Source organism: Sphaerodactylus townsendi, linkage group LG12, assembly GCF_021028975.2.
Source record: "Sphaerodactylus townsendi isolate TG3544 linkage group LG12, MPM_Stown_v2.3, whole genome shotgun sequence".
Taxonomy (NCBI): domain Eukaryota; kingdom Metazoa; phylum Chordata; class Lepidosauria; order Squamata; family Sphaerodactylidae; genus Sphaerodactylus; species Sphaerodactylus townsendi.
The window spans coordinates 48,977,809-48,993,309 of NC_059436.1; the positions used below are offsets into that span (position 1 = coordinate 48,977,809).

Sequence of the window (15,501 nt, forward strand, 5' to 3'; positions counted from 1 at the left end):
TCCACGGCGGGGGGCGCTCACAGCCGGATCCAAAGTCACCAGTTTCGTTCCCCACTCCAAAAGGCGCTCCGGGAGACAGTGACAGATGAAAGGGGCTGGAGGAGAGAGGGAGAGAGACGGCGCTCCAGACGAGGAAAGGCTGGTTCATAAAGCTGGCATCCTACCTGGCCTTTTCGGATTTCTTCTTTTCTCCGCCCATCAGCACACCAGGCACAATCCAGGTAAAGGGCTACAGGGAGCCAGGGAGAAAAGGGAAGGAAGAGTGAGACCAGGGGGAAAAAACACCGGGCTAAAATGACAAATTGTGCTCTAATCGGAGGAACGCGGAGACTCCCCCATGAGCCAACCGACGACAGCAGACAAGCTTCCAAGAAAGGCACCTTGATGCCATCGCCCAATCTCTCCTGGCACTGCAGGGGCACCGAAGGGGAGTACTGGATGAGCAGCCATGAACGGCATGCGCAGTGAGCTGCAAGGGGCTCGATCGGAGCCCAGCACGAACCGAGCATGCAGCCGAGGAAGCGCCCCGGATCCCTTACAACACGGGTGTCAAACTCGCGGCCCTCCAGACGTTATGGACTACAGTTCCCATCATCCCCTGCCAGCATGATGCTGGCAGGGGGTGATGGGAACTGTAGTCCATGACATCTGGAGGGGCGCGAGGTTGACACCTATGCCTTACAAGACACTGGGGTTCTTCAGTCGGCGAGCACCCGCGGGTGGGCTCCTTGATGGGGGAAAGCACCGAAAATGCACCGAAAATGCAGGGAACACAGAGGACGGTGGCCTGGCTGAATACAGCCTGCAGCTCTATTCGCCATCTTCCAGGGCTACATCTGATCTTCTGAAGAGCCTATATGTAAATAAGATGCATTCTGCAGAATATTGGATTGAGTTAGCCCCTGCCAGCATGGCCTTAATTTGCGGCATTTCAGATACAGCCCATAGGACTACAAATCCCATCAGTCCCATGCTGGCAGGGGCTGATGGGATTTGTAGTCCATGAACATCTGGAGAGCCGCAGGTTGCAGAGACAGCCTGGCCATGTACAGGTTGCGTGCACGTCTGTCCTGTTCAGAACATTCGATCTCCACGTAGGAACAGTCAGGATAATTCTCCCCCCTTGACTGTCATGGTGATTAAGAATCTGACAAGGTTTTCCTAGCCTGGAGCTTCAATTGCTGACTCATAACAGCCCTCGAGTTCTATACCCCACTACATGTCTCACCAGCCGGCAGCTGTGGGGTGGAACCCAATTTAACAAATCTGAATTGGTCCTTACCTTCAGCAATTTCTGGATCGTTTGAAAGCTCTGGAGGGCCAGCTGCAGAAAGCAAAAGGCTGGGTCAGATTAATGAACACCTGGTGACTTAGAGCACTCCTTTCCTTAGTGGTGGCGAACCTTTGGCACTCCAGATGTTATGGACTACAATTCCCATCAGCCAATTGGCCATGCTGGCAGGGGCTGATGGGAATTGTAGTCCATAACATCTGGAGCGCCAAAGGTTCGCCACCATTGCCCTGGCTCAGGGGTGTCAAACTTGCGGCCCTCCAGATGTTCATGAACTACAATTCCCATCAGCCCCTCCCAACATGAGCATTGGCTATACTGGCAAGGGCTGATGGGAATTGTAGTTCATGAACATCTGGAAGGCCGTGAGTTTGACACCTGTGTCTTAGCTTAACACTGAACCTCTTTTGACACAGAGCAGCTCCCAACCAACCCAGCTTGTTCTTCTGTGAGCAGAGGGCTCTGGGCCCAGGGTCCAAGTGCCCCACCCTCAGTGCTGCCGTGGAAGATTGTAAGCCGAAGACCCAGCTGGCCTGATCTCTGTTGTGCTCCAGCCTCACCGCTGCAGGCAGTCATTGAGGCTGCTGCAGCTACCGGTCCCGCCAAGGTCAGGTGACTCAAGGAGCCAATAGGGTGCCACTGGTTTACAGAAAGCCAATCTCAATGGCTCTCCAGCAAGGCCAGGTGTTTTGGGATTGGCAGCTCTGAGAGGGCGAAACGCAAGATGGAATAGCCAGAGAAAGGAACGTTGGGGCTTCTCTCGTGCTAGTTGGCTGCACTGTTCGCGTCTCCATAAGAAGGGTGGGCTATACATAAACTAGTCGATCAAATGAAAATATTGAAATGGCTTGCTCCTAGTGCTTTTGTGAGCCACTCTCTGCCCCCAAAAGGCAAAGGTACACCCTCCCCCACCCCAATGTGAAGAGGGGATTGGGATGCTAACGGTTAGTGCTAATCTGGGGAATTCAGATTAGCCTGTACACTCCCACACACGCCAGCTGGGTGACCTGGGGCTCATCACAGCTTCTCGGAGCTCTCTCAGCCCCACCCACCTCACAGGGTGTTTGTTGTGAGGGGGGAAGGGCAAGGAGATTGTAAGCCCCTTTGAGTCTCCTACAGGAGAGAAAGGGGGGATATAAATCCAAACTCTTCTTCTTCTTCTTCTACCTGCTGTTTGTCTTATCTCTGCTTGGTGATTTTCCCAGAATGGCCTGGCTTGGCGGGTGAAATGGTCTGAGTGGGCCAGGCCAAAGTTCTCTTGAAGCTTGTCTGTATGTTGCTAATCAGTTCTCGCAAGGACTCTGAATGAATCTTGCCATTTTAATAAAGACCTTTTCAAGAAGATTCTTTTGCATGGACTCAGTTCGTTACACCCAGCTTTGGGCCATGGAAACGTAAGACCCGAACTTCCACTTGAAAGGGAGAGTCTCATTTTCTAAAGCCCAGCTAGCAATGCCACCAGCGTCACTAGCAGCTGGCTACCAACACGTCTGCGGCAACTTACTTCTCGCGTTGGAACCAGGATGACAGCGTAGGGCCCGTCGCTGCGCTGCGGAAACGAGGGAGGAGGAGGAAGAATGAGCAGCCAATGGAGACTCAGCAGAACATGACCACACCCTACAGCAGGGACCGCAGGATTGTTCTAACTCTCTGAAGTTCTTTATACGCAATCCCTTTGAGTAGCAATGCTCTTCATTTCTGGGATGCAACAAAGGATTCCCAGAGCACGGTGAACACACATGAACCTGCCTGATACTGAATCAGACATTTGGTAAGTAGTGACTTAAGACTGGCAAGGGACCCTCCAGGGTCTCCAACTGAGGTCTTTCAAATCACTTTCTACCAGATCCTTTTAACTGGAGATGCCAGAGACTAAACCAGGAACATTCTGTGTGCCAACCAGATGCTCTTCCACTGAGCCTTAGCATGCCTTAGCAGACCAGGTGCTCAGGAGCAGCAGCAGCAGCAGCAGAAGGCCCTTGCTTTCACATCCTGCACGTGAGCTCCCAAAGGCCCCTGGTGGGCCACTGCAAATAGCAGAGCGCTGGACTAGATGGACTCTGGTCTGATCCAGCAGGCTAGTTCTTATGTTCTTCTTATGTTCTTATGAGCTACAACCCCTCCTGTCTCCATAATAGGAGGCCACAAAATGGCGGCATGAGTCCTTCAAGGCAACGGAGGCTGAGGAGGATTTTGGATACCCCCCACTGCAAGGTCACTTAATTTGACTCTCCTTCAAAAACAAACAAACAAACAAACCATGAGCAGCTACTCCCCTAAGAGAAGACCTCAGCAATTCCTTCAGCAGAGCAAGTAATGCTAACTGGTAACCTTTCAGGCCAACTTTACGGCAGTCTTGTCAGGATGACTCAGATCCGGGAGAACATAAGGAAAGCGCTGTACAAATGTTGTTCATAATTTTCGGAGAGTAAAAAGGTAGCATTCCTACCTTTATTTTTGGCTCCACTCCTTGCAAGGATTGAACTAGAGGGATCCCATAAGCAAGCGTTTTACCTTCAGAAGAGCAGAGAGAGAATTTAAAAAAAAACCAATTGACCTATTTCTTAAGAATGATAGACTTCAGATATCAAGCATCCATCCCCGTAACTGCATGTGGAGAGGGGCATTTTCCCCATCCGCCTCCACTCATGGGCTTTATGAAGATTATTAGTGGTAGTGTATGGAACTTAGAAGGAGGAATACACTTTGGCCCCTTCCGCACACGCAAAATAATGTGTTTTCAAACCACTTTCACAACTGTTTGCAAGTGGATTTTGCTATTCCGCACAGCTTCAAAGAGCACTGAAAGCAGTTTGAAAGTGCATTATTCTGCATGTGCGGAATGAGCCTTTGCCTTTGGTGGATCTCCCTCTCCCCCCAGCAGAAGCCTGGGATCTGTGGGAAAGATTCTGCTCAGACCTCAGCACCTCAAGGCCATGCTCTGATCCAGACCCAGACAAGCCACCAATGTCAAGACCTGTTGTCATACTGTAGGGTGTTGCCGTGTCTCCAGGGGAGGCCAGGAGGTTGTGGCGTCCTGATTGTATCCTTGACTGTTCCTGCTTGTAGAGTGTGTGTTAGTGCTTATGTAGAGCTTTGATAGAGACGACCAAACCGAATTGGCACACTAACCGGGACTTATGTGCTCATAGCAATTATAATAAATGATTCAAACATCCGTGTGTACAAAGTTATTATTTCAATCATCGTTCATGTAAATGATCACACAATTATCCTAACACTAACCCTATTCTAATCTCAAGTTCATGAAAATCATAAAGTGCAATACATCTATGTAAAGGGCCAGTGTCAATAAAACAATGTCAATATGCAATTTTCATAGTATGCTTATATATGTACACCAACGGGTCTTTGTAGTTATCTTCCAAAAATGATTATTATTTTCATCCCATTAATTGTCAAGTGTATATCAGAAAGTCCGTACGAGACTTCAAGAATAATGAATTCCAAGAGATATTTATATTTCCAATTTCATGTGATTCCCATATGGAACTTCACAAAGGAGCTAGTATATCCCGTATCTTTAGTCCAGACACATTTGGTATGTTGGAAATGAGAATCCTGTATAGAATCGCACCATGTGTCTGAATGCGTTTTCGAAGGTATCTTCCTCTGTATCTCTAGGGGAAGGATGACACTTTATAAAAATGTTAACCCCAGGATGAAATCAAGTTGTTGAGAATCGGTATACTGAGGAAGATACCTTCAAAAACACATTTCTGATATACACTTGACAATTGTATTTGGCCTATTTGCAGCACTTGGTCCAAATATTGGGCGATTCTTTCATGCAAGTTGGTCAGTTTCTTCAGCCAAAATTATTATTACTATTATTATTGGTTGATTTCACACCTGCCAGTTCTTTAGCCAGTTGTTGGCCTTCATTACAATTCGTCTCACCCAGAGGCCTAGGAAGTTGTAAGGTATCGGCGTAGTATTCGTGCGGATCCCAGTAGGGCTGCCTTCTGAATCAGATATATGTTAATTTTGTCGATTTGAAGATGTTTCAAGTGCTGCCCTAGTGTTTTCGGGATGGCGCCCAGGGTGCCGATTACCACTGGGAGGACCTCAGCTGGTTTGTGCCATACATGCTGAAGCTCAATTTTCAAATCATGGTATTTAGTGACCTTCTCATGTTCTATTACCACCACCACCACTGCCGCCGCCACCACTACCGTGTTTCCCCGAAAATAAGACAGTGTCTTATATTAATTTTTGCTCCCAAAGATGCGCTATGTCTTATTTTTAGGGGATGTCTTATTTTTCTGTGTTCTGTTCGTCGGGCATGCTTCCAAACAAAAACTTTGCTACGTCTTACTTTAGGGGGAATGCCTTATATTTCGCGCTTCAGCAAAACCTCTACTGTGTCTTATTTTCTCGGGATGTCTTATATTCAGGGAAACAGTACTATTGAATTGGAGGATGGCTCTCCCCCATCAAGATGGGCTCGGAGCAGTTCACATCATATACAATAAAACAGCTGCATACATTACAAATATCAAATCTATAGCACTCTTCCCTTAAAAATAATCCCATGACGGAGGGAGGGTACTACCTACAAACCTATAAAACAATAAGGTAAGAAAAAAGAACAGAACAAAAAAGAAGAAAAGGGGGAAAGGAGCAGGAGAAGAAAGGAGGCCAACTAAGATGAACACCACTGCTGCCTTCAACCATAGGTCTGGGGGAACATCTCTGCCTTCCAGGCCCTGCGGAACTGAGATAAATCCTGCAAGACCCCAGTATCATTAGACAGAGCTTTCCACCAGAAGGGTGCCAGACAGCCAGACAGTTTTCGTGCCCGGGTCCACGAGGAGGTTGCTACTGGCTAAATGTAATGCTCTCCAGGGGACACATTTTTCTATTGTGATGCGTCATATTGGGAGAGGAAGGCAGTAAAGGTAGACATGCAAGATACAAATTTTGTACATCAAGAAATAAAGCCTGATCAGGAAGCTCTGTGTTCACATATCTTTTCCCGCAACCTCTCCTCTGCGCTGAGCTAGCTTTTCCCACTCTTCCTTCTGCCACTATGTATTCTGGAGAGAGAGATTTCAGGCCAGAACTTACCTGGCCCCCTCAGACAATACCAGGGCAATACAAACAATATGCTCAGCAGAACCGAGCAATCTGAATTGACAATCCGGAGTCCACAGAAATGTATTAGGGCCCTCTGTCACTCAGCTGGCTCTGAGACATGCCAGCATCAAACCATTTTTATTTATTAATTCCCCCTCAAGGGCTTCAAGGCAATTTATGTTAACGTATGCAATAAATATATTCAGCATCAGACCAGACAAAGAAGGAACACAATTCAAACAAGATGGAGACCAAAGTTCAACCCCCCTCCACCTGCAGCTAAAGGTGAACAAGGAAAGGAGAAAAGCTATAGGCCATGCTGAGCCACTGCCAGTCTGGGTATGTCCTGCCCAGTGGTGGGATCCAAAAATTTTAGTAACAGGTTCCCAGGGTGGTGGAATTCAAACTGTGGTGTAGCGCCAATGGGGCTGGGCGGGGCACAAAGGGGGCGTGGCCGGGCATTCCGGGACGGGGCATTCCTGGGCGGGGCTGTGGCAAGGACACAGCCACTGCGCCGGTCCTTGGGTGGGAAACAAATGCATGCAGGCGCAGGCTGCCACGCACGCCGGTGCACCTCCTGCTAGACTGCTTCCAGTTCTGCGCGCTACTGCTGAGAGGAGGGGCGTAACTAAGGCAAAAATCACGTGGCAAAATCCCCAATTAGTAACCCCCTCTCGGCACACACAAATAATTAGTCACCTACTCTCGGGAACCTGTGAGAACCTGCTGGATCCCACCTCTGGTCCTGTCAATGCAAAAGCAGCTTTGTACAAGAAATAAAAGAGCCTCGTTTTTTTTCTCTCTGTTTCTCTCTCTCTCTTTTGGCCATTACTTCACTCCCAAGCACCCCCTACTGCCCCTTCTGTTCTACCTGTCGATTGGAGCAGCTGTGAACTCACCCGAGCCAGTCTGCGATCGCACCAGAGCGTCCTTGCCCTGTATTATCATTGGAATGGTCTGCTTCTGAACGCTTCACAAAGTTTGTTTGGCAGAGGGGGGGAAAGGCAGAGAAAACCAATTCATTGGGAGTCACGCAGGGGCAGTGTGAAATACATAAGCAGGTTTTTAAATAAATAAATCCTCAAATAAATCATTAAATAAATAAATCATCAAATAAATAAATCATCAAGCGGCCAGTAGCCACCTTCAAGGCACTTAATTGTTTTGAAGAAGAAGAAGAGTTTGGATTTATATCCCCCCTTTCTCTCCTGCAGGAGACTCAAAGGGGATTACAACCTCCTTGCCCTTCCCCCCTCACAACAAACGCCCTGGGAGGTAGGGGGGCTGAGAGAGCTCAGAAGAGCTGTGACTCGCCCAAGGTCACCCAGCTGGCGTGTGTGGGAGTGTACAGGCTAATCTGAATTCCCCAGATAAGCCTCCACAGCTCAGGCGGCAGAGCGGGGAATCAAACCCGGTTCCTCCAGATTTGATACACAAGCTCTTAACCTCCTACGCCACTGCTGCTCCTACTGTTGAGCACACAGCTTAACAATTCCAAACAGCAATAGATCAGAAATGATAGAAGATGCCCCTTTCAAAACTCCTACATACACACACACACCACACAAATTTATCCACAAAAGAAAAGAGGTCAGGATGGCATCCCAGGGGATTATATTCCAGATGAGCGTCAAGGCAAGTTCCACCAATCCCATAAACCTCACTCCACTCAAGATCCTTTCTTCAGCCTCTGAGGCTCCATCAAGGCTTCCTAAGGGCCAGACCGATGACAGCTCAAAGCCTCAACAGCCAATCAAACACCTTGGAGTTCTGTCCAATGCCAGGGCTGGAAAGGCTAGCCACACCTCCCTCTGCCATATAAAAGTCACAGCTCCTGGCAGTGCCTTTTAGTGAAACGATGGACAATCTCCTGCTCCGTTCACGGCTGGTATGTGCAAAGCAAAGCTCCACTCAGCCAGGAGCAGAGCAAGGGGGAACTGTGCCCAGGGCACACGCCCGCCCTGCATCCCTGCTGTGGCGGTGCCTGCCCCCACCCACCACACCCCCTCCATGGCCTGGCCACGGCCCTGCTGCAGCACTGCCTGGGGCATTGCGCACCCCCCTTCCCGTTGGCGCTACGCCACTGCACTCAGCTAATAAACCAAGATTCCGGAGCTAAGCAGACACAGAGAAAGCAGACTGCCACCAACAGAACTAGCTTTGCTTACTCAAGAGGCTTTGCTTCCAATGTGAAATTGGAGCATCAAGCTCCAAAGAGGTATTGGGTTGAGCTTACAGTTGTCACAGTTCTGCAGGGCCTGTAAGATGGACAAATTCCGCCAGGCCTATGGTTGAGGGCAGCAACGATATTTCCAGCAGAGCGGGCCTACCTGACAGGGTGCACCCCGCCCCACCCTTACTCTTCTGTCCCTTCTTTCCTTCCCTTTCCCCCTGACATAGATGAGTTTTAGCATCATACGTTGACATGCCAGGGACTGATTGCATTTTAACGTCAAGCTGACCTGAGCCCATCTAGGGAAAGGCAACCCATAAATCCAAAAATAAACATAAGAACATAAGAACTAGCCTGCTGGATCAGACCAGAGTCCATCTAGTCCAGCACTCTGCTACTCGCAGTGGCCCACCTGGTGCCTTTGGGAGCTCACGTGAAGGATGTGAAAGCAAGGGCCTTCTGCTGCTGCTCCTCCTGAGCACCTGGTCTGCTAAGGCATTTGCAATCTGAGATCAAGGAGGATCCATATTCAATTCAATTCAATAAGCCTTTATTGGCATATAGATCAAGGAGGATCAAGATTGGTAGCCATAGATTGACTTCCCCACCATAAATCTGCCCAAGCCCTTTTTAAAGCTATCCAGGTTAGTGGCCATCACCACCTCCTGTGGCAGCATATTCCAAACACCAATCACACATTGCGTGAAGAAGTGTTTCCTTTTATTAGTCCTACTTCTTCCCCCCCAGCATTTTCAATGAATGCCCCCTGGTTCTAGTATTGTGAGAAAGAGAGAAAAATTTCTCTCTGTCAACATTTTCTACCCCATGCATAATTTTATAGACTTCAATCATATCCCCCCTCAGACGTCTCCCCTCCAAACTAAATAGTCCCAAATGCTGCAGCCTCTCCTCATAAGGAAGGTGCTCCAGTTCCTCAATCATCCTCGTTGCCCTTCTCTGCACTTTTTCTATCTCTTCGATATCCTTTTTGAGATGTGGCGACCATAAACACATAAAGATAAAAACCAGAGATTTCTGCTGGAAACATACATACCCACTTCCATGCTGAAATCTCCATATTTATTTTACCTATTTCCTTGAGGAAAGACGGTCAAGCTGGTATTTGACCCTGTAGTGCAGAACAGAGCCCTAACTATGTGGATACCAAATTTCACTTCAGGATCTCACAGTTCAACACAGAAGCCATCTCTGGTCCACATGGAACATCAACCAAGGCCCCTTCCGCACATAAAATGAGGCTTTAGGGCCCCTTGCGCACCTGCAGAATAATGCACTTTCAATCCACTTTCAATGCACTTTGCAGCTGCATTTCACTGTGTGGAATAGCAAAATCCACTTGCAAACAATTGTGAAAGTGGATTGAAAGTGCATTATTCTGCATGTGCGGAAGGGGCCCTAAAGCCTCACTTTATTCAACCAAGTTTTGTATATGGCAGAAGACTCACCTGGTCATACTTGACACTCCCAAAACAGATGTTATGGTTGAAACCTGGTGGAAAATACAATAGCAACATTAGATGCATTGGTCTAGGATCAAAGGTCAAGTTTTTCTGCCACAGGAGCATTCAAAGGCACATGGCGCCCCAAAAAAGGGACATCAAAATCATGTTATCTTTGAAAATCAATATCACAAAAATGGAGAAACTAACCTTGTGAGATTTCACTAGGTCCAATAGTATTTGAAAGTTGGCTTTCTAGTGCATTATAAACAGATATTCTCCAACCATCGCACCCAGCCCCAGGTTTGACAGTAGGCCCAGAGGTGGGATCCAGCAGGTTCTCACCAGTTCCCGAGAGTGGGTTACTAATTATTGGTGTGTGCCGAGAGGGGGTTACTAATTGGGTCTGCTTTTCCATCTCCACGCCCTCGCCTCCCCGAGAGGCATCCTGCCTTTGAACGTGAAGGTTCCATATAGGAATTGCGACTGATAATGTGACTCCCTGAACTGGGTTAATCCCTTTCAGGTACTGCAATTCATTGATTCTCAGCCTTTCCTACCTTTTATCTCACCCGTCTCTATCCAAGAACCTGTGTGTTTCACCATTGCTGTGTTCAGATTTGTGAGTTGGGGCATTTTCTATAATGTGATGATGATTTAGAAATGACCTGGTGCAAAAAAAATTGGGGGGGGGGGGCATGGTGGCTGCCCATGGGGGGGGGGGCATCCAACTCAGGTTTTGTCCAGGGCTCAGGTTTGCCTAGGAACGCCTCTGCCCCCTTTGCTGAGGGGCGGGGGGGGGGGGCTGGCGAGGGAACCTGTTACTAAAATTTTTGGATCCCACCACTGCGTAGGCCACCTGGCATATTAAGAGATGCTACAGTTGTGAATAGTTAATGTTGTGCTAACTGCTAGGTGCTGTCCAGAGCACCAAGAAAGAGAATAACTCACCAAGTGGGGATGGAGGCCAAGCTGATCGAAAGAATCTGAAGTGAAAACTCTTTCCTGCACTTGTTCCACTGCAGTCCTGTAAAAAGAAGGCAACGTTGTTCTCAAAACAACTATTCTGCGCTACACCAAGGAAGGAAAATTCTAGCTGAACGGCAGGGAAGTCCCTCTTCTGCATGGCAATAAAGTATTTTTAACAAGGTTTGATGAGCCTTCCACAGAGCCCTTCTCACATGGGGTCCAAAGGCATGACCAGAATGCCCTTAACCATCGATAAGGGGTAAAAAACCGTCCAAAATATCAATGGTAAAATTACTAGTAATGATCCTGATATGCTTGGGAGGCTAGCCAGCTACTTGTTAAAGGTCATGTACCTAAGAGATGTGTAACTTTATGAATGGAACTTTTTGCATTGAAATTCAATGGGATAATTTTCCAGCCAAAGATACTGAACGCAAAGTTGAATGAAATCAGTTATCATGCAAATATAAACTATATATAAAGGAGTAATATTCCTCAGCCACAGCACCTCGGGTTATTATAAAATGCATCTGTAAAGGCTCAATGTTATTTATTTATTTATTTTAATATTAGGAAAATTTCATTATCCTGTTGTTTTAATTAGTCATCCTCCAGAGCCTGAGGAGTGGAGGTATCCTTTTAGCAAATAGAACTAAATCGGGAAGTGCCAGATATTTCCTGGCGTTGGATCTTAAATATAGTCAAATGGTATCTGTTTTACAAATCTGTCTTTGAATTGAATGGCTGAACCCTTTTAATCCATTTTATATTTCTACTAATGAACTGTCAAGTTGGAAAGCAAAATCCATAGATGTAACACATGATTTTAAATTTAATACTTTAATAATAGCGTATAACCACTGTCTCATACCTAATGCCACTAAAGGTGATTGTGATTGTGAATTGCTGAAAAAGGAATGACCTCAGCAGAAGTTGGGAAACAGCAACGGGAGACCGAAATCCCATTTGCCTGCCCAGCCTCTGAGGTCAGAGCCTTCTGCCTCTCCTTTGCCGCTGGAGGTTCAGCAGAGCAGAAGGCCTTTTGGGTGACAGTCCAACCATCTCGGGATTCTCTCCTTGCCAAACCCCGTATGGTGCCTTGGCTGCTCACTTTTCAAACGGAAGCAAAACTGTGGCTATTTACAGAAGGCACCTGAATCTTATCCACACTGAAGCCTCTCCTCTCTCAGTACCAAATGTCCAGCACAAATAATTTTCGGTGGAGATTAAGAAGAAGAAGAGTTTGGATTTATATCCCCCCTTTCTCTCCTGCAAGGAGACTCAAAGGGGCTGACAATCTCCTTGCCCTTCCCCCCTCACAACAAACACCCTGTGAGGTGGGGGGGCTGAGAGAGCTCCGAGAAGCTGTGACTAGCCCAAGGTCACCCAGCTGGCGTGTGTGGGAGTGCACAGGCTAACCTGAATTCCCCAGATAAGCCTCCACAGCTCAGGCGGCAGAGCGGAGAATCAAACCCGGTTCCTCCAGATTAGATACACGAGCTCTTAACCTCCTACGCCACTGCTGCTCCTGTGATTAAGAGTGGTTTTTGTTCGTTTCTTAATTTTAATTTGGTATTTAATGTCTATACAGGCACCGATTATTTTTACACAACATTATTATCCATTTCTGTGATCCCTGTTTGAAAAGCGGAATGTGACTATCACGAATAAATACATCCAAGGGCAACTGAAGATACTCAGTTCAATCATAAAGTCTACCGGTGGGCAAAACACACCCTGGAGACAATATCTGGGCCACAGGAGCTTTTCATGTGGTTTTCAAGCCACAGAACAATCTTGGCTGGGGCACAGCTGAGAAACACCCCCCCCCAAAAAAACACCTGTCATAGTTCTAGAAAAGTGAAGAGCCAGTCCCTGCCTTGGAGTCTTCAAAAGCAGGCAGAGATCCAGATGTGGCCCTCATGCTGAAAAAAAACTGCTCACTTTCTCTTGTTCCACCCCCTACGCTGGACACAACCCCACTACGGTTGCCTGTACATCTCAAAATCCGATGCTAGTGACCAAGAAGCATCAGCAGCTGGAAGCTTTAAGCCAAAATTCATCCCTCGTAGCAGGACTGAAGTAGCCCTTCTAGTTGCCTCTGCAGAAGTGAAAAGGGGAGGTGAGGTTGGGAGTAGCTAACAGCTGGAAAATGGGTCCACAACATAGGCTCATTCTGCACATGCAGAATAATGCACTTTCAAACTGCTTTCAGTGCTCTTTGAAGCTGTGCGGAATAGCAAAATCCACTTGCAAACAGTTGTGAAAGTGGTTTGAAAACGCGTTATTTTGCGTGTGCGGAAGGGGCCATAGTGTCTGTGATTGCTACAGCCCCCACCAACACCCTTCCTGGCGCTGCCAAGTGCTGTAGAAAGTGGGTGGGCCAGGTGGAGTTTTTGCCCAGAAAAGTTTCCAGTTGACCACTGGAGATTTGATGGACTGTGCAGCGTAAGGATAATTTCTGTCTGTCTGAAGTTGAGCTGTGGCAGTCCTTTTCTGGTTGGCTCCCGCTCTTGTGGCAGCCATTTTGCGGCTGAGCCCACCACACCATGTCAAAATTCTGAAGGGGCATGAAGGCTCAAAAATGTTGGGGATCACCGAACTACAGTAACAAAGTGGCATGTCTGCAATCCATGTGAAGGGAAGGGAGCTTAAACTTCTGCACCTGATTCAAAAGGGGATTTGAGCCTGGCTGCTTTCACACGGCTGTCTCTCACAATACCTCTGCAGGTCTGGGATTTCAGGGTTGTTTCTGAAGAGAGAGGAAGTCTTCACCAACGGCCTGCTGCTGCTTGCATTGCTGACTTTCTCCTCAGTCAAGGACTTCTTGGGAGGAAGCTTTGGTGGGCCTGCTCCCTTGATGCCCCTTGAAGGATTCATCGCCCGTTTCTTGGCTTGGGGTGAAGACAAGCATGACTTCTGCTTTCGGGGGACACCTTCCTCTGGCCACTGCAATTTCCTCTTCAGAGCCTTAACCTGATGGATATGTTCAGGGGCAGAAAAGGGAAAGAACGAATTCAGTGACAAGGACGTGTACCTGAAACTAAGCCCCCTTTCAGATTCCTGTTCTAAACCAGATATCCTCCATTGTTGGCCCAATTCCAAGTAAAGCCATGCAGGCAAACTCTATGCTGGGAATAATTAGGAAAGGAATTGATAATAAAATTGCAAAGATTGTCATGCCCTTATATAAAGCAGTGGTGCGACCGCACTTGGAGTACTGTGTTCAGTTCTGGTCGCCACATCTCAAAAAGGATATTGAAGAGATAGAAAAAGTTCAGAGAAGGGCAACAAGGATGATTGAGGGACTGGAGCACCTTCCTTATGAGGAGAGGCTGCAGTGTTTGGGACTCTTTAGTTTGGAGAGGAGACGTCTGAGGGGGGGATATGATTGAAGTCTATAAAATTATGCATGGGGTAGAAAATGTTGACAGAAAGACTTTTTTCTCTCTTTCTCACAATACTAGAACCAGGGGGCATCCATTGAAAATGCTGGGGGGAAGAATTAGGACTAATAAAAGGAAACACTTCTTCACGCAACGTGTGATTGGTGTTTGGAATATGCTGCCACAGGAGGCAGGGGATGGCCACTGAACCTGGACTGCTTTAAAAGGGGGCTTGGACAAATTTATGGAGGAGAAGTCGATTTATGGCTACCAATCTTGATCCTCCTTGATCTGAGATTGCAAATGCCTTAACAGTCCAGGTGATCGGGAGCAACAGCCGCAGAAGGCCATTGCTTTCACCTCCTGCATGTGAGCTCCCAAAGGCACCTGGTGGGCCACTGCGAATAGCAGAGAGCTGGACTAGATGGACTCTGGTCTGATCCAGCTGGCTTGTTCTTATGTTCTTAGGGAGAGGCATTTCACACCCCTCATTTCAACCTAAGCTGTCCCTATACCAGGCCCTATATGTGCCATGGAAGTTCAGAGCCATTACCAGTTGCTTGATGGAAGTGAAATACAGCTCTGATTGGTAAAAAAATATCCTCTGACACTAATGTCCTGGTTTCAAAAGTTTTTTGGATGAGGAATCCGTAAAGAACTCAAATTTGCCCGCCCCAAAGTCAAGCTAAACTGGTTCCTGGTTCTCATAAAAACCCCAATTACCACCACCCCAAAGCCCTCTTTTCTCTCTTCCGGATGCAATGCGGATACCTGCTTTCTTCCCTTGCGCTTCTGAGGCTCTGAGGATCCCCTTCGCCCCGCAGAGGCGGGAGGAGGAAAAGTGCGCACGTTGATCAGCAGCCCTTCATCGGCCAACATGGCTGGCTTCCGAGGGAGCGTCTCCCAAAAGCCACCCTTCTGCGTAGGACCGCCGCGATCCGTGCAGAGAGTCCCGACACACCGGCCCCAACCCGGCGTGGGCTTGCCCTGAACAGGCGCTCCAGCAGCACCCACGTGCGAAAGTGGCAGTGGAAGGACCCCAAACAAAGATGTCTAAGCAGATGCCTGACACAAATGAAGAAGCCTTATCCTGAATCCGCCCCCAAACGAGTGTTGTATTAT

The 15,501-nt window shown here is 47.8% G+C and overlaps 1 protein-coding gene across 1 annotated transcript in view; it reads right to left on the bottom strand.

Annotated features, from left to right (window-relative positions):
- Window positions 1-15,387, bottom strand: part of DDX31 (DEAD-box helicase 31) — a 51,080-nt gene extending 35,693 nt beyond the window's left edge. The window contains exons 1-9 of the mRNA XM_048512158.1: window positions 15,151-15,387; window positions 13,716-13,969; window positions 10,976-11,051; window positions 10,031-10,074; window positions 7,291-7,361; window positions 3,741-3,805; window positions 2,796-2,840; window positions 1,283-1,324; window positions 165-229 (exon numbers count right to left, since the gene is read on the bottom strand). Coding sequence (XP_048368115.1) covers window positions 165-229; window positions 1,283-1,324; window positions 2,796-2,840; window positions 3,741-3,805; window positions 7,291-7,361; window positions 10,031-10,074; window positions 10,976-11,051; window positions 13,716-13,969; window positions 15,151-15,258 — 770 coding nt within the window. The 5' untranslated portion in view covers window positions 15,259-15,387. The remainder of the gene's footprint in view (window positions 1-164; window positions 230-1,282; window positions 1,325-2,795; window positions 2,841-3,740; window positions 3,806-7,290; window positions 7,362-10,030; window positions 10,075-10,975; window positions 11,052-13,715; window positions 13,970-15,150) is intronic.
- Between the last annotated feature and the right edge of the window lie 114 nt (window positions 15,388-15,501).